At 40.9% G+C, this 19255-nt stretch overlaps 2 protein-coding genes across 25 annotated transcripts in view; one reads left to right on the top strand and one right to left on the bottom strand.

Annotated features, from left to right (window-relative positions):
* LOC136427740 (probable 3',5'-cyclic phosphodiesterase pde-5) overlaps nucleotides 1-9057 on the top strand; it is a 69192-nt gene extending 60135 nt beyond the window's left edge. For all 3 annotated transcript variants that reach the window (XM_066416857.1, XM_066416856.1, XM_066416858.1), the window contains 9 exons: nucleotides 3305-3363; nucleotides 3676-3833; nucleotides 4330-4416; nucleotides 4818-4968; nucleotides 5468-5674; nucleotides 6031-6152; nucleotides 6523-6634; nucleotides 7050-7219; nucleotides 7490-9057. In XM_066416857.1, the coding sequence (XP_066272954.1) occupies nucleotides 3305-3363; nucleotides 3676-3833; nucleotides 4330-4416; nucleotides 4818-4968; nucleotides 5468-5674; nucleotides 6031-6152; nucleotides 6523-6634; nucleotides 7050-7219; nucleotides 7490-7763 (1340 nt within the window). In that variant the 3' untranslated portion in view covers nucleotides 7764-9057. The remainder of the gene's footprint in view (nucleotides 1-3304; nucleotides 3364-3675; nucleotides 3834-4329; nucleotides 4417-4817; nucleotides 4969-5467; nucleotides 5675-6030; nucleotides 6153-6522; nucleotides 6635-7049; nucleotides 7220-7489) is intronic.
* Nucleotides 9058-9209: 152 nt separating this feature from the next.
* LOC136427741 (eyes absent homolog 1-like) overlaps nucleotides 9210-19255 on the bottom strand; it is a 109904-nt gene continuing 99858 nt past the window's right edge. For 17 of the 22 annotated variants that reach the window (XM_066416860.1, XM_066416861.1, XM_066416859.1 and 14 more), the window contains 6 exons: nucleotides 15336-15394; nucleotides 14739-14899; nucleotides 14341-14455; nucleotides 13354-13475; nucleotides 12369-12475; nucleotides 9210-12024 (listed from right to left, as the gene is read on the bottom strand). In XM_066416860.1, the coding sequence (XP_066272957.1) occupies nucleotides 11944-12024; nucleotides 12369-12475; nucleotides 13354-13475; nucleotides 14341-14455; nucleotides 14739-14899; nucleotides 15336-15394 (645 nt within the window). In that variant the 3' untranslated portion in view covers nucleotides 9210-11943. Of the gene's footprint in view, nucleotides 12025-12368; nucleotides 12476-13353; nucleotides 13476-13754; nucleotides 13877-14340; nucleotides 14456-14738; nucleotides 14900-15335; nucleotides 15395-19255 lie in introns of all 22 variants that reach the window. The other 5 variants (XM_066416865.1, XM_066416876.1, XM_066416864.1 and 2 more) reach the window with 3 other exon arrangements.

The raw sequence follows: 19255 nt of genomic DNA, 5'->3' as shown, positions 1-19255 counted from the left end.
CTGTGCCTCTATGATTATAGCTAATGTGCTAGAAAACAATCATTAGATGTTGAGCAAAGCAACAATAAAACATTATTCCACTCGTATAATTCTGAAATATAAACGAAATTATGGCCCTGCTTTGAAGTGTGAAGAAGCTATGAATATTATTACACTCATCAGGTAAATGTGTTACACTACAGTATATACTTGACCTGGTCAGGCGGGGTCACCTAAGGTTAACCTGAGGTCAAACCGCCATAATGGACATGATATTGTAACAGCTATACCTCATAATATCATCACAAACACAGTCAAGCTATTCATCAACCTCAAGAATGGTGTTTACGAAACAAAATTAACGGAGAAAGTATTTCACTCTACTTCACATGATTGTGTGTATTTTCAATGCTGGAGAATATTTCATATCTTCACGACAACAGAGTATTGATATTGATATAATCTTAAGTAGTAATATTGGTATGGTATATAGTAGAGTAGTTGTATACTGTAAAATATCAACGTTGGCATTCATATGATATAAATCAATATTATTCGTATGATATGATTACGTCCTGTTTTCATAGCCGAACTGGATTTTGATGGTCACTCAGCTTTCACGACCACAATATATATATTTTTTTATTGTGAAACCAAATTGACGTATTGCGAACAATGAAGTAAGGCTTTTACACCAAAAAAATATGTTCCCAGCTTCTGTGTGACAATGTAGAACGTACTTATGAAATATTAATCCCCCCATCATCAGCCATTACCCCGGCACTGCCTAATGGGGTCGTCAATCTTTGTACCGTTTTAATATCGTGTTCCATTTGTTCTGCCGACGTCAACTTTGATGATAGTGCGTGTGTGTTGGGGTGGGATGGCATCAGAAAAACACGGGAACGCAAGGCAGCACAGTAAGCTGAGTTACACTCTAGACACGGGAGTTGCGTAATGTAACCACATGACTGCAAAAAAAATCCTTAACATGTCCTCTCTACCCCAAAGTCACTACCCAGTGAGAAAACACGATATCTTATCATCATTACGTCGTACTTCTGAAAAGCAAAAAGACGCGCCTTCACCGCAACTATGTACCCCACCACACACTGTTAAAACACGTTATAAACACATGGAATGAATTTGAGGATACGAAAGTTTCCCTATCCCCGTGTTCTCATCTCATAAAATAGTCTCTTTGTCGCAGGGACCATCGTGTATACGTACGGTACACAGTAACGAGGACACGCACACAGAGGATCGCATTGTTGGGACATCTTCGTACAGAATTCTTCCAGTTTCAAAATGTTAAAGAAGAAATAAAAGTGCGCTGCCGTAAGAAAGATGTACATATCTACAGTCAGTTGCAATGCGACAGTCGCCCCACTTTTATTGTGATATTTTCCCTTTCTAAAAGTTTGCCTACCGGGGGAAGTTATATCACTCGGGCTACAACTGCTGATCACAAAAGCCTTTATACACATGAGGCCGCCGAGAGGCCAACTCACCAATGTCAAATCATCGTGTTTTTGTAGTACACTATAGAGACCGTGCCCTCTGCTCCGAAGGTGGACCCGTATGAACAACATTATAGAAATGTGCTGTCGCATTATAAAGGGACTGTTATAGCTAAGCACCCAGCGGCGCTATAAAACAATTCATCCCGCATGATTTTATGCAACGTTAGGACGAAACGAAATGCAAAGGGCAAACGCCCTTTCTGTTTGTCCAGGAGGGGTAGTTTAGTAGTATATTTTTATGTAACTTTTGAAACCATTACTAAGAGTAAATTTGTACCAGGGGAGATCCTGAATACTAGGGGTTTTGCTAAAGCTTGCAAGTGTTGTAAGATTTTTTATCAAAACTGTTTTAGACTGCGCTTTTCAGACTCGAAACTGTCCGTCAGCCGTAGAGAGTCACTGTGTCCACTGTAGCGTATGTGAGAAATTAACACATATGTTCGAATATATACGACATATACACAACAGCAGTTGACGAAACTTTGACAAACCGTACACATGAGAAGCTACATGCTCTCTCAAGGCTAAAATCCACCATTCTTTGTGTGTTTAAAAATCATGAAAAGGTCCCGAAAGTTGGTGCGATTTCTTGGTAGCAGCCAATGAACAATATCTGTCTGCTGCGACAATAGATTTTCCTTGCGCAGACATCTACGATGAATACGCCGCCGGGTACAATAAACTTCCTAAAGCATAGGGGCACAAGGAGGGACACTTTCAAGACAGGCAATACATCATCAGCAGACGGAACATGGCGGGGACAATAGGAAAAGCTTTTACTGAGCGCACATGGGCTCTTACGCTGAATGCAGTAATATTTACTTGTGCCAGTGCAGGTCGGCAGGTGTTCGCAGGCTCGCTGAGGAGTCGTTAATCTATGGTTTGATTGTGGCGCAACAATGGCGCCATTAGTAGCGGTGATAACATATGTTTCCGCGCGGCTCACACGTGGCACTGCCGCTCCCTCAGGACCACGGGGAAGCACAGGGGCATTTACACTGTGACTAGACTTGACAGAGTGATTTGTCAACATAAAGTGGGATTTGTTACCAAACAATAGCCACCATTTACATCAGGCATAACGGAACAGAGAGCTTTTGGCTGGAAGTTACGGCTGAAAGCTTTTATGTTTCTTGAAAAGAATGGGAATGGGGAATGATGTCCCTATGTTGTTTTTTTCAAGCAGTCTTTTTCTTCCACTATATTGGAGCTCCCGGTTCAATATCTTTCCTTTTTCCTTCCCACCCTACCTTCGATCCTCCCTATTCCGGCCGTTTGTCGCTCAATGTGGTGTTATTCTTCGATGTTGTTTTCGATTTATAGGTATTGCTTTTCGATCTGTTTGTCTTTATGTTTTTTTGTTGTGTGTGTGTGTGTGTGTGTGTGTGTGTGTGTGTGTGTGTGTGTGTGTGTGTGTGTGTGTGTGTGTGTGTCTGTGCGCGCGTGTTAACGCGAAGGTCAAGGTCGACTTTGGGCCTCCTGGTGACTGACATTGGTACTGCAGCAGAACTTCCGATTGTTGTATTTTTTATCCTGGACATGCTGTGACATGTGGTTTTCTCCGATTCGAGCAGAAAGCACTTTGCACTTCTTTGATCTTTTTGGACTTTATGAATCTTAAGCTTATAATTGGCGACATTCTAGGTTGTTAATAGAAAGATCGTTAGCTTAGTGAACGTCATGGAGCAGCTATTAGACACGATGTAGCCCCATATTCACCTTTGAACCCACACTCAAATTCAGCCAGAAGACCACTTTGTATGTACAATAACGGAATAACTGTTTTATTGTGTTGTCCTCAGATGAGGAGGCATTTGAGAAATTTGCTGTATACTGTGGGCTTGCTCTGCATCATGCAAAGGTACGTTATCACTCCGTCATTACGTAGTAATAAAGCACTTACAACAAATGCATCGCAAATCTGATTCAATACAATAACTTATACATTAGTCATGCATCCTAGGATTATACCATCCTTTCAGTTTACAAATACGTAAATAGATAAAAAAATGTATATCCCATTAAGTGATACACCTTGTAGTTACTATGTTAAAATCACTGCACACTTTTGTGTATCTATAGTTGTAGAAGATCTGACGAAAGTGTCTGCACTTTTGTTGTATCAATAAAGTACTCTACATTATTTCACCATGAATATCCGTTTTTGCCCCAGCTGTATGACAAGATCAGGCGTTCAGAGCAGAAGTACAAAGTGGCGCTGGACGTGTTGTCTTACCACAGCACCTGCTCAGAGTGCGAGTTCCAGCTGCTGAAACAGGCGCTGGACAACGCGGAGCAGCTGCCTGATGTGGAGGAGGTGGAACTGGCCAGGTGCTCTAAACCAAGATTTACCACAACTGGAGTGTTTCTGATGAAAACGTTTCGGATCGGAACTTCGGAAGCCTTTATCCAAGCACCCAGTCATATTCATTTAATCTATCTAATCTTCAGATCAATATACTGGGTAGATTTGAACAAGCTGATAGAAACTTTTGCAGAAGCCTTTCTCCAAGCATCTAGATTGATATTCATTTTTATTTAGTTCATTAAATCTTCAGATTAATGTGCTCGGTAGCTCCTTCAGATTTGAACAAGCTGGTTTTCGAGGGGGCACAGACTTAGAATGAAGCAGAAATTATCAAACAATTTATTGAAACATGATGAAAGTTAAAAATATACTATATATAACATATAGACCAAGCCAGTCGTGTGTCAGTAAGACGTAGACTCTCTTGTGTTGTTGATATGTGTTTTCATTGTAAACGTTTCATCCTTCTCTACAAATCTAAACTGGAGTACTCATGTTTGTTTTGTTCACCCTCCACAGATTTGAGTACTCTCCCTGGAGCATCCCAGATGACGTGAAGCCCCTCTACGTCATTCTGATGTTCAAGGATCTCTTTTGTATGAGCAAGTCAGTCGCGTCACTTCAATACTCTTTGATATCTACCTCCGAAGTTAACAGTGACTTTTAGCCGCAAAACTAGATTTTTTTACCATGTCTGTAAATGTATAGATGTAAATGTTTATTGCTCATTGTTCATTTACATTGCTAGGCTTCTGGTATGAGTTTGCAAATAAAGTTATGATAAGCATAATCTATAATAAGAAAAACTTGTAACCATTTTCTTCTTAGCGTTGTCCCTGCCATGTCATTAGCATTGTCAGTGTAATGCGTTTGCTATACGATGTTTGAAAAATAACGTTTAAAAATGAAAATGACTAAGCCGTTTCTTTGAGTTGTTTGTACATACTTTGAGTCCTATCGTACGTACTTTCAACAGCAATATTCTCGTATTTCTTCCCCGTGACCAGATTTGACATGGAGCAGCTTATCCGGTTTACGATGACGGTGAGGAAGAACTACCGGCCGGTTCCGTACCACAACTGGTCCCACGCGTTCTCCGTGGCGCACTGTGCGTACACCGTCATCAAAATCTCACAGGATGTCTTCACTGGTCTGGAGGTAAATACTTTATATGTTCTCACACCATGTTGATTCAAATGTTCTAAAATGTTTAGAGAAACTAGAAATACACAATGTTCGCTGCATTTTCTCCAGCATTATATGTTATCTCCAATAGGTTACGTCTAAAAGAGGACCTGTTTTCGACGACGAACCACAAAACAGTAGATTTAGTCTGCCATTGAAAACGGCGTCCAAAAAAACAAGCTATCCGCGCAAACAACTACTATGAGTGATTTATTTTAGCAACTTTATTCTGCTTTATCAAGGAAACAAAGTAAGTCCAGAAATTTTCCATGCAGTGAGTTTAACACTAAATTATGATCAGTTTGTGTAGAATTTTAAAGTTATATAAAGTCAACTGTAGAACTTTTAAATTCAACAGTTGACTTTATATTTAAATGAAAATAAAGGCAACTGTAAGAGTAATTATTGAGTGTCCTCTATGACATAATTTTAGCGATAACGTTTATAATGTGCCATTTCGTCTCCCCCACAGTGTTTGGCCCTGTTCGTGGCGTGTCTGTGTCACGACCTGGATCATCGCGGCAAGAGTAACATGTTCATGGTGAAGAGTTCGTCCCCGCTGGCGGCGGTCTACTCTACCTCCACCATGGAACACCATCACTTCAACCAGACCATCACCATCCTACAGCACGAGGGACACAACATCTTCAAGCACCTTAGCTCGGAGGAGTACAAACAGGTATCATACTGGATTACTAATGTGTTGACTCAATATAGATCGATGAACCATGGTCATCATATATGTATGCATCCGTGAACCTTCAAACTTTCCTCAATGCTATGTCTTTCCTTGGATGTCTCTAAAAAGTCTGAGCGTACTAGACAAAGATGTGTCAAGGGGCATCAACATGTCACCCAAGGTTTTTTCCAGCTGCATGCTGGGCTTTACAGTTCGCAGAAAGAAAGCTACGGCAATCACAAGCTGTTAATGATATGTATTGCCATTCCATTCGCCTACATGATCTTCCGCAAGACATTTCGAACTAAGCGTAAAAGTTGTGTACCATAGACAATGAGTTCGTGTGTGCCTCTCAGGTGTTGGGATACATCAAACACGCCATCCTGGCCACCGATCTGGCGCTTTACTTCGGCAACAGCGACAGGCTGCGGGAGGTGGTGGCCAAGAATGAGTTCTCCTGGGAGAACGAGGATCACAGGTCAGCGAAAATTCCATCTTCCCTATTCACTGACCACTTTCCCGAACAAGATATTGATGAACTGTAACGCATTGAAAGGAAGGAAGATGCCTTTTCCACATCAATTACACACCGTCTTGATCAACAGTACGAAAAAAAAAGAAACTTTTTGTTTGTAAATTCTAACAAGCATTACATGATTAGCACTTAATTTGCTCCTATGTTCAGAGATTATGATATGAAAGATGTTTGCAAAGCGGCACGTACAAATGAAGGCATCGGTAACAACAGTCATGAATTCAGCACCATGGCCAGATTATATTTTTGATTGGAAAATAAGTACAAAATGGGCTTAAAGACGTCCACTGATTTGTCTGCACGTGTTTGATAGGGAGATTGTCCGTGCCGTTACCATGACAGCATGCGACCTGTCAGCTATCATCAAACCATGGGAGATACAACAGGAGACAGTCAAGGTCATCTTCGAAGAATTCTACAACCAGGTAAGGTCATCGAGGAGCAAGCTGAAAATCTTTAGTACTATAGTGTGATTTCTGACGAAATTCGCATTCAACTTTATCGTTTAAGAGTAGGATGGCGAAACAAGATGCTCAGATAAATTCGTATCCGTCGAAAAACATTATGTCCACACAGTGAAAGGTCAGGTTGCACTAATCTCCAATCAGATCTATCGGTGGCAATGCCAGTATCAAAAGGGCAACAGCGCTAGCGGCATCATTGGACACCTATAATCCTGCTTTTACGCTTTCTATACTGTCATTGTCACCGATAGATCTGCCTGGAGATTAAGGTTGCACCCTTTTATGTCTACACATGCACCCCGGTCCTTACTTAATACCATTGAAGATTCTTCAGAGAGATGGTTCTGAAGTTTTTTCATCCTCATCCTGTTTATAGGGGGACGAGGAAAGAGCCCGCGGGCAGGAGCCGGCACCGATGATGGACCGGCGGCGGGCACACGAGCTGCCCGCCAACCAGGTCGGCTTCATCTCCGGCATCTGTCTACCCTGCTACAGGATCCTGGCTAAGGTCATCCCCGGGTGCGAAGGAATGGTGGAAGGCACCTTGTGAGTCTCAGGCATATAGTTAGTTAACCTTTACCAAGAAGAAGCTTTAACCTATATGAACCTGAACCTAGACTACGATACTCGTACTTTGTAAACATGTCCTTGGTGACCTGTATGTACTGAGCCAAGTTGGGCAAACATGTACAATATTTCATTGCATGAAATGCTGCCTATGATTAATGAAACTGGTCGCCAGTACATAGCCCCGTTGGGTAACTGTTACATTATTTTGTTGTCACGTCTTGCTGTATCCTTTCCTTTGTCTTTCAGGAAAAACCTGGAGCAATGGAAAAGCCTGGCCAACAAACAGAAAGCTAAAGAGGAGAGAGAAAAATTGTTGTCAGGGGAGACGCCTGAAGAGCCAGAAGTGGTGCCGGAACCAAGAAAAGACCCGGAGCCGGAGAAGAAGGAACAGGCCGATCGGAGTCGGGCACCGGATCGTGTTTTACCCAGAGTAGCGAGTCACAGCCGTGCACGGTCCAGCAGCTTGGGGGACAGCCTCGACGCCACCATTGAGGAGGGTGACGAAGGCGGTGCAGACTAGAGAAATGTGGAAAATACGGGTAACTATCTACAAGGCCATCAAAACCAGAGACACAGCAAGTTCCGATTATGGTGGTACATCCTAGTCTGAGTACCAGCCTCCTTAGTGGCCGCTGGCTCAAGACCGTGGTTAGCAAGCGACAAGAATTGAGCCAGCGGTCACTACGGAGGCTGGTACTCAGGCTAGGTACATCCAGAACCGAGGTTAAATCTCCTTTTCAAAAGCAAACTCTGACTAAACTGTTGCCGTGCAGTCCTGTGCTGTACATCAGTAATACAAGGCATTTGAGACGACATACTGTGTGGGCATGCCAAGTTTGCCAGGCAGGTGCTAAGTTATACTGAAGATATGTGATATGGTAACTGTTGTTGTTCAACTGTGATGTCAAATCTACAGCTGTATTTATGGCCATGCTCTGTGGCACGAACAACATTCCAATTTATACATTCCTCAAGATTTCATGTATATACTTCTATAAATCATCTATGAAATGCTTCCTATTTCCCAGATTTCCTGTCTGCCATGCTGGTGATATTGCTCACCGTATTCTTCTTCTAGTTACATTGAAATGCAGTCATGTTCATTGTACAGTATAGATGTATTAGAATCAGAAATCATGTGATATTTTATCCCCTTCAAACTTGCATATGATGTAAATTCTTATTGTATTACAATGTCATTTTCAGACTTATTGGTGATTATTTTGAAAAAAAGAGTTTTACAGTGGTTATTACATAAAACAACCAGACAACAGCACTTTTTAAAAAGAAATTATTCTAGTCTAGCTCATCCATACTGACACAGAGTAGATCATACATGGTGATAGTTCCGTGGCTAATGTGCTTCTTATGTAAACACTGTACAAAGTCTGTGGATGGTTGTGGATATTATGTGTACATAGATGTTTAGTTTATTGTTAACAAAGGCTGGAATTGATTGCACTGAGCAATCAAGGGAACAAAACAACTATATTAAATCTTGCCGTAGCAGAATTCCCCCCCCCTCCTCCCCAGTCTATTTTGCCATGTCCCTCATGAAGTGTATCTAACTCCCTATCACTGTTTCTCTTTGAATTTTGAGTTGTAGAAAGCACTGCTGCATGGAATCCAATGTACACCTTTTCATAATGAGCTCTGAATTGGTACTTTCTTATGCATATCAGTACATGTCCCTGGGTATTTATTACTTGTTAGTACACATGTACTGTGATGGGTGTAAAAACAATAGGAATAGTCCTCATGTCCTCCCTGTATCATATGACATATGGAATTAAAGTAGAGATGAACATCCATAACTTCATGAGTCAGCATACAGCTTATCTTAATAGTTAAGATCACAATGCTATCCTCTTATATTCATACCATTTTCTATGTTCTCTTGTGTCCAAATCTTACAGTATGATAGAAATATATTAAACTACAACGGCAAATAAATAGGCCACTCCACTTGTATAGAAAAGCACAACACATCTTTATTTCTTATGCTTATAAAATATCAAATCTGTCAACCACTTGTTTACAGGTCAGCATGGTTCAAGGTCACGGTTGAAATGGTTATGGTTCAACAGTCAAACAACAAGTGCCCGCAGCATTCTGGGAGCCTGCATGCAACCTTGGTAACAAGCACATCACAAACCACACAATCAAATGAGTTTGGACAATTCTGTCTCCATGGCAACAAAGTCTCTGTTCCCAAGGCAACACCACAAATTGATCTATCACGATCAACTTCACTAGAATTCCTATCACTAGGAGCAAATGATAAAGTGGCCATGAACAATGTTCATGAATGAAATGGCACACGTAGTCATTCATATTTCCAACCTACTGACACGTTTTGGATGGTTTTGCTCCAGGAAAAATTACAACAGTTTAAACACGTATCTCGAGGACAAAATTTGGTTGTATCTTTTACACCATTGTTTTCAACAGGACTGCACAAAAATTTACCCCAAGAGTTTTTTTGTTACAGGCTGGCTGATTTCACTAAACCAACTGCCTGTTTGCCTTGGTAGTTGTTTTTTCTGGCCATGATTCTGTTTGGTGCTACATCACAATCTGCAGCTGCACTCCTGATGATGGCAAGCTTTGACACAAATGTTCCTACAAAAATCCATTTTATCCTCTTATCTTAACTACTTATAGATGCAATCACACACTTCACTGTTGAATATCAACATCCAATACTGAGGTAAATGCCATATATGGTAATCACTCACTTTCCTAATTTGGCTTGCATGACCATATATGGAGATGTCATGAGAAGGCGGAGTCAACTACCTACTAATCACAGCAGAGCTCTCTGCTACACAATTCACATCAGCTTTCATACATAACCAATAGCATACGATCTTTCAAAGTTTGAAACTGTACAAAATAGTCTATCTATCTTAGCTATTCTCTGGCACTAGAAAACTAAGTACAGTACATTACATGGACATACATTACAAACAATGGCTGAAACTAGTCACAGCTACACACAACACTTCAATAAAAATATATAAATTTCGCATAATTAGCTTTTGCCGTTCATAACACAATTGACTTCCCAAACAGACAGTGTTCCCATGTCACCAAGTCAATCTTTTTTTGTTAAGTACTGGAGGAGTTTTTCAAATCAACACGCCTACCTCTAGTGGTCCTCTCATAATGAGGAAACCTGTTACCTGGCTCCATCCATGATTGGCTAGCAGGCACATGACCAAAAAGCAGCATTTTATACAAGCGGAAACACAACTTGACTGAATTTTAGTACCTGAAACTAGTTCCTATAGCTTTAGTTCCTATATAGCCATCAGTACTCAAGGAAACACACCCTTCTTGTAAGTTGTAGCCTAGTTGTTACAACAAAGGCTATTTTTGGTCGCAGCTTAGACATAAAGCAGGGACAAACTTTATAAAACAAGGTGGGGATGGATACTATTCTTTTGACAACATTTTGTATCGGTTGAAAAATCTCTACAGAAATATTGTGGGGCATTACAACTGTCATAGATTACCTACTTACAGAGTGACACTAATATAATTCTAATGGTAATCACTTGACACCACTGTACAATAGGGGCGGTACATGTTTGAAAAACTCCTCCATGTCTTGTGTTTTAATCGGAAAACTTCAGCTGTAATCAACAGGCAAAGGCACACAAATGTACTGACACAACTTGGCAAACAAATTTCCTATACAACATCTGCTCAAGAGACAAAGGTCCAAAAAAAGCCAGAATGATTCACACAGAAAAAGACTTAGAGAAACATACAACAGTTCCTACATGTGTCTATAACCTTTGGCAAGCTGAGATGGTTCACAAAGCTGTCCTAATAGTCTGTACATAAAATACTTTGGTGAAAGTATGGGACGTTTCTATAGCATCAATGTTCCTATGACAGCTACCTCTCATGATCATCAGCCAAGAATCACATGATTAAGCCTATTGTTCAATCGGTTGTGATGAAACATTTTCACCTTCTCATCCTTACCACTATTGCTGGTTTTCATTGACATTGCCTGTGTGAGTCACACAGCCGCAAAGCTAAGAATGCCCATTTTTATATTTCCATTTCTCTTCATTAGCAAGGTCATGTGATCTCTAATACATCATCAACACATCTATTTACAAAAATCTGCCCCATGGGTCATGATTGGATAGTTGGTTCATGTTGGTTTGGTACCCTGACTTGAAAACTGCTACTGAAGGCTTTCCCAAAAAACTTGGTTGCTGGCAAGTACAGAATAGTTGATGATTACCACACTATTCCCTGCAACTGATTACTAGCAGTAACCTACATGTACGTGCACCCACGTGAAAACAAGCAATCTTTCATGGGTAGAGAGAACAGCAGCTGATGAAAACTTAGTCATTCGTTCACTGTCAAACACATTGTATGGTAGCCTTCAGTTAACAGGAGTTTGTTTGTAACGAGTCCACAAACATTGGCTTTCAGCTATGGTAGGTTGAGAAACTGACCAAAAACGTTTGTTGTGCCAGCGTAGTCCTGGCAGGACTGAGGAGGCAAAACCGGCAGGACTGTAAGGTGACTGGGAAAGGGAGGGCTGTCTCCTTTTTGGTGGGATAATAAACCTTGAAGGTAAATCTGCAGGTCCACAAGGTTCCTCTACTACTGAAGATGTCAGTCTGCACGTTAGAAGATAGATCTGAACTACTGGGAGAGGCGGCTCCGGGCTACAACAAGTTTAGGTCCAGCGCGTGATGTAGAGCGGCGAGGTCGTTGTGACTGGATATCCGCCAGAATGGCCACTGTAGCTGTGGAGGAGAAATAGGAACACCAATCAGCATCTCAGTACTCATCTCTGTGAAATGACTGTAACGTCATCATTACATTGAGCACTTTTATACAGTGTAAGCCTACACTACAATGTACCTCATATCTTCATGCCACATCACTCTTTATCTATCCTGTGTTCAAACTGTGGTGGAAAATTGTCTGGTACAACCTTGTGTACAGAAATAGAACTACTGTGTCATTCACTCTACAAGGACCATTACATTTTTAAAGTTTCAAAATTTGTTTCGTGAAATATCTTAGCAGAATTGTAGATGGGGTAAGACTAAGATATAGATAGTTGGTGTTACGGAGTGATACATACACGTACCTGTTTGGCGGCTTGTTCCTCGTCTCTCCCGTCCCCTACCACCACGTACGTGACCTTCCGCCCAAACCTGGACACGATTCTCTCAAAACAACTCTCCTTCCCTAGAGGGGGAGGGAGGGGGGAACAACAGTCATTTCATGGGAAAGTGAAGAGAGGAGATGTTAGTTGAGTTGTTAGTTTGAATATATCAAGGTAGAATGTTTTCTATTGCTGCATCATGTTAGATTTGTTATCACTCCTTCCATGGCTTATGACAGCAGATCGATTAAGGAATTTTGGATGTTCGATAATAAAAGCAATTAAAAATAATCACGAGCATTCTGTTAGGGTTATGCCAGTGCTAAGTTTCTGTGGTCAGATAACTTCAATCACTGGCATGCTTTGTGTCAAATCATACATCTTGAGACAGGCACCATAAGCCATAGAAGGAGTGTACTTATCCTATTGAAAAAATCAACAGCAATCACTAAAAATCATGCAAACAAGGATGCAAAATGCCTCCTTCCATGCACATGCTTTTTTTTGATTGACTGGGTTTCTCATGCATGATTCTGGTGTGATTCCGGTCAGAGTTACTTTAGTTCAATTTTCCCAACAAGCAGAGCAACATGGTATGTCATCCTCAGTTCAGAAGTAGGAAATCCCAACAAGTTATACATTAGATTGAAGAACAAATAAAAATGTACTTGGGTTTAAAATAACAAAGATTTGACTTAATACAAGGTATCATGGTGAAGGGCTGCAAATTCTACTTTCAGTTTACTTTCAATTTTACTTGGGGATGGACCAGGAAGGTTGTTGGGGGATAAAAAAATTAGACATCATTAAACAGCGGGTTTGATGGTAATGAAAATGCAGCTCAAACAGAAAAGATAAACAATGACGTGTGGGTAGGATCGTTCCATTTCTGAACAGAGATGTCCATCACAGGTTGCTCAGCTTGTTGACAAAATTGCTCCTATCCCCGGCACCTACTTACCAACTTTGGTAGCACTATAAATGTTTTCTACTGGGAAAACTCCACCCAGGCCGTAAAGGAGGCATTTGGCAAGTGCAGGGACAAGCTGGGTGGTGGTCACAAGCACATTCACAGTGTTTGACCTACAGGAAGAAACAGCAACACACGCAGGGGATTAGACGTGCCGCCCCTCTGCACAGGGAGGGAACACCCCCTGGAAATACAAGTGGTTGGTTCCAACTGATGGTTATTCAAATATCCTTTGGGTTGGGCCCAAAGTCTTTATTCTATAGCGAGGAGACAGAAAGTCTCCACACTACCACTTTCAGTTGGAATCAACCATTGCACTAATCCAAAGAGGGGTGCTTGTCCCACTCCTGAGCCCTTGGAGCGGCACATGTTAGTGTCACACGGCTACTTACCGATCTTACTAGCGCTATAAATGTTTTCGACATTGAAGACGCCCCCTAGCCCATACAACAGGCTTTTGGCCAGGGTCGGGACCAGGTGAGTGGTGGTAACCAGAACGTTTACACAGTTCGGCCTACAGGGGAACAGTTTAACAGTAAAACACTCGTTTTTCTTGAAAAAAAAGGTGAGGGACCATAGATCGGCAACAAAAAGGAGGTTACAACTAAGGGGAAACCCACTTGAAAAATCAAGACCATCTAGATGCACATAACAATCTCGAAAAGACTCATGCTTTCTTATTGATATTTGATGCATCAGAATGGAGTGTGCAGAACACCCACACAGGCAAAGACTGAGACATGCTATGTGGCATAGCATGAGCACATACATGTATTTATCTACATGAGCAAATACACATAACGTGATAGTTCATCGTTTATACATTACATTAAACTTTTATTTGATTTGCTTACAGCAACTTCATGCATAACTGTTTCCTGTACATATTAACATACATTTACAGGCAACGTTGAAGCATGATCTGGTCTACATCCAGATAACACATTAAAGACTGCTAAACACATGCATAGTCTTTACCTGGAGTGGATGATGGATAAGGACTTGAGTGCGATGGTCAGCCAGGAGTCCGTCAGGGCTTCAATCTCTGACCTCAGTTGTAACCACTGCTCCCGCTTGGCTGGACCCAACATGCCTGTTTGTAGTGGTCATCAATCATTAGCAATATTGCATTTTTATTGTATAAATAAAAGTCAAATCTCTTCTTGGCCACACATAAGTATAAATAAAAAGGCTAAATTTTATGTCTGAAAAACTATTGATTGATTAAAATTTACACTGAAATGGTCATTACTAATATCAACACTGCACCTGAATATGCATAATCCAAGTGCTGTAAAACAAACTTTATCATAAAGTCATAGAAAAACATAGTAAGGAACATAAAATAAAAACAAGATCACTGCAGCTTTACATACCTCCAACATTGTTTTTGTAGCTGTTGTAAATCTCCTTTATGCGTCGATACCGGAACGCCAACTTTCTCATCCAGTCCACGCCACCCCGCACGCCGGTCGCTAGGCACAGGTTTGCGCTTGTTGCCGCCGCGTGGAAACCGTCTGTTGCAAAGTTGTAGGTACTGCAGAGGGAAACAGTAGGGTTCATTAGTAAGGAGAAAGAACCGTGTTTTTAGTATTTCTATTGTTCAATCAATAATACACTAAAATACTACATTTGTACCTTGTTACATGTCTAATGTGAGGTGATATGTAACTATACAGGTTTCTGCACATGATGTATATTAGATTGATCAGGCAATATTACTAAGACCTTTGTTCTACATGTATATGTATGATGGCATAGCTCAATTAGTTAATAAGTACATGTACAGTTAAATCACCACCCTATACACACAGTACCCTAAAGATTAAAGCTATACTACATTCTTTAGTCTGGAGACCGTGCATTCACAGAATTACTTAAGATCCAGGTTGGTAGCTCCTGAAGAGTTAGGCAAACCTGCACACCATGATAAACATCTGGCCTAAGGTACAAGTTAGGGAGAATATCCTCACCTTAGATCTTGACCGTTGTCATCTGATGATACATCATCGATATGGACTTGGTCACATTCCTGTAGAAAACACAGATACTCAGCATTTCAACAACCGCCAATTAATTGTGAAGAAAGTACAAATAAATCAAAATCAGACACAATTCCACATTCCATTTCTTCTAATTTCAAAAGTATCAATTTGTAGTGAAGTGTGATTAGTCTGTTGTTAATCAAACGGAAGTATCAGCAAAATAGCATAGAGAACCAGGAAGGAATTATTGAAAGCCACACACCGAATAGTTGTAGTTGAAATTGAACTGTATACTGAATTGCTTAGAAAATAGAAACCGTTAATTACATATCCTATTGTTTTTTCCATACTATTGGCTTGAAATAAAATAAAACATACATGTATACTGTGGGGAAGGAATACCTCTGAAGCAGTAATGTACTTTGTATATTCAATGCTATAATTCTTTTTTAAATAAAGCACAGGGACAAGTAAATGAGTAAATACATTTTGGGCTTGTCCTGTACCCTCCCGCTGGTACCTGGCAGACCAATCTACAAAGATGGACAAATTAGCCCCCCACTGCCTCCAGAGCAAAATTTCATTAGTCTCAACTGGGCTGGCAAAGTAGCGACATCAGAGGTCAGGTCGGATGCAAGCACGTGACTAAAATACTTGTTGTTGGGATGAAAAGACTCTCGGCAGATCTACTGGGCATGAAAGTGAGCATGGTAGTGAACTTCACATTATGAAAGGATTTGCTACAGAATGGAGATCATTATAACTTTTTAAGCTGCATTATTACCTACAATGGTATACAATCTAACACTGATTTATGTTGAATGCAAGTTTGCGTTGACATAATCTAATGGAAATCTACATCAAAGGGTACAACACATTATCAACAGAAGGACACTAAGATCTAATGACTGAGACAAAAGAAATACTTTTTTGTGTCCCTAGAGACCCCAGAAAAGGGCTCACTCTAAAAATGCATTAAGTAATGAAAACAATTCTTAAGACTGCGAGGTTGGAGGGATTAACAAATCTACCCCTCCGCAGCAGCACCTAACTTTGTTACCATGAGGACCGCTTCATCTCAGAAACTTCAAAGAGAAGAAGACCCATTAAACAAAATAGAGATTCCAAGATTCGTCACTTGTAGAAGACCACCTAACTTCATTAGAATCAGCTGTTTTGTGCCTGACTGTAGCTCACAAAGGCCCCTCACATCCTCTAGGGACCTCCTGTCGAGAATTGGACAAAACATCACCCAGCAAAATTAAAACCTTTGCCCCCCATTTCCGAGCTTAATAACTATTAAGGCAGAAGGAAGTAGGCGCTTAATAAGTTTAAATCAAAATGCAGCCAAGTGAAAACTGTCCAATTAAAATCTGACAGACTCCAATTTGTCCCAGTCAGCTGTTAAAAACATGCAAGGGAAACCCAATTAGGGGAGAAAAATGAGGAAGAATGTATTTAGAGATGAATTGTTGGACACTGAAACAAGGTAGTTTAGCTGTGAAACTAAAAAGTAAGGATGGGTATAAAACCTAGCAGTAAGTAGATTCAGGGTTAACATGGTCTGGAAGTCTATAAAAATTTCACAGTGCCATGATTTCCCCTTCCCATCCCATATATCTGGTTTATGAGACTGGTTTATATCTAGTGATTTACATGAGAGAGATGGCCAGCCACAGACTCACTGCTGACAAAGACAAAGAGTATACCGAAGGCAGGGTATATGAATACATAAGTTGTATTATATATGCTCATTTTTCTACATTCAGCTGCTCAGAAGAACCTACACTTGATATAGAGCTGAGGCACAGTGTTTAAAGATATACAAGTCGTCCTTCCCAGCATGTTACGAGTCTGCACATCTTCACTAGAGATAGAAGCACAGAGTTTCTTCATGAAGTACATGTAGTGACCATGACCAAGCCCTCATGGCCTCCGGGGCAGGCACATAAGCCCCCCATTTCTCCCTCGTCATGGGTGCAAGACTTGAGCAAATAGTGGCGGGCAGTTGAGCCTCGGATGAGCGATGAAGGAATTTTGTGGGAAACAGTGCATTTGTGGAGACAAATCTCCAGAAAATCAGATGAAAGCCCTTGTTTAGTCAGTGCCAGGAGCACCTAATGCACTTGAAGCCCTTTCACAATGAGCTGTCTTGTCTAATTGAGTTGGGAATGCTCGAGCAAATGGGATTTGGGTGATGAAGGGACTTCGCAGCTAGGAAGAAGTTGAGACTGGACTCAGAGGGATGGAAATGGAGGCTTTCCCTGTAGCCTGAAGGGACAAGCAGGTACTTAGTGAGGAAACAAATTGTCAGCAAGGTTTCCTGCTTCAAGAAATACAAGAAAATACATGGTGCAAAATGTAAAGTATTTTTTCCCCAGATAGTCAAAAGACAACAGACTGTTGGGTTCTACTTCATCCTGTCTTTGCAACAACTACCAAATGCAGCTATGTTTCACCACCCACATCAGACATCCCCCAAAATCTGCACATGTTTACAAATGGACTGATTCCTTATTTTGCACAGTGGATTCTGTAAGTTTGGAAGATGGTAGACACACAAGAGGATTACCTGCCTGTGACTTGGATCCAAAAACAGGGATGGCCCACAGCACACTAATCCCTTAGATTACAGCTGGTGTAAATCATAAACCATGCAAGGCAATGCCAATGCTAATATCAGTAGGTGAAGATCAGTAAAACAATAGTCCTTTCTAATACCCCAAGTACAAGAGCACTGCCTGTTGAAGATGAGATACAAGCTTGAAACCCTCTTAATTTATAATTTTCCTTGGAGACTGACTTTAAGACCCTTTAATTAATAGGGAGCCTTTAATGAGGAACTCTACACCTGGTACTTCTTCGTCACCATCAGACAATTTAGCACCAGCAAAAATCTAGCATTCATAAAGTGCCTATCATAGTACGCCTAACTTGACCTAAGTGCATAAGTTCAACAACCATATACCAGTGATGAACACTTGTAAAGACAGACTATATGCTGAAGGCTGTCCTTTACAACCTCTGTGTCAAGCTAGACTGTTCATCTTAACACAACCTTCCAAGCTTGATGGATTTGTATCTCCACATGGCACCTAATGAACGCCTCAGTCATCCTGTTCCAATATCCCTTTCTTGACATGTCTATTCCCATGCTACATTATTCACACTGCTTGAACTTGCACAAAACCCTGGCTCATCCGAGTAGAAACATAAACACTGCGAAATGGAGCAGAAACATCACTAAAGCTTGCAATATTGGTTTCATCTTTGGGTGGACTTGCATGTTTGCTTTAATAAAAGCCCATAGTACATTTGCACCACCATTTTTCCCCATCGTTGCTTCTGACAGCCAGGCAGAGACTTAGACCAAAGGATTTCGAACATCCCACTAATTTTGTCATCACTCTTATCAAGTAAGACACAAACTGTGATGTTATTAGTACGCCCATATGGGAACAAAGCGACAAACAGTGCAGAAATAACCAGTTCATCTTACTGCCAGATTCTATGAGTGAGACCATATAAATTATAGACTGCACCTGGCACATTTTGTGATTAAGATTCAGGAACAATGCATGTTAACATTTCAGTTTGAACTGCTTCTGTATCTGAGTTAATCACTTGACGCTGGTGAAACCTAGTCATATTATACCTTCTCAATCATTCGCAGGGACTGGAAGAATGTTGTGTTGTCAGCCGGTAACAAATATCATTAAAGAATAGTTCTGTTCCTTGTCAATTATCACACTGGCTAGAACCCGCTGAGTCAGCCATATCAAGGATTGGTAGCTTTTGTTGAACATCTAATCAGACAATGAGTTTTGTGTTGGGCTACACTTGAGTCCCTGCCAGTGGTCTAACTGGAGGATGAGACAGGAGCTGTGTTGGTATCTGCACATTCTCAC

This window comes from Branchiostoma lanceolatum, chromosome 2 (genome assembly GCF_035083965.1).
Source record: "Branchiostoma lanceolatum isolate klBraLanc5 chromosome 2, klBraLanc5.hap2, whole genome shotgun sequence".
In the NCBI taxonomy this organism is placed as follows: Eukaryota; Metazoa; Chordata; class Leptocardii; order Amphioxiformes; family Branchiostomatidae; genus Branchiostoma; species Branchiostoma lanceolatum.
Note: the sequence above shows the minus strand (reverse complement) of the source record. Positions and strands in the feature narration are given on the sequence as shown.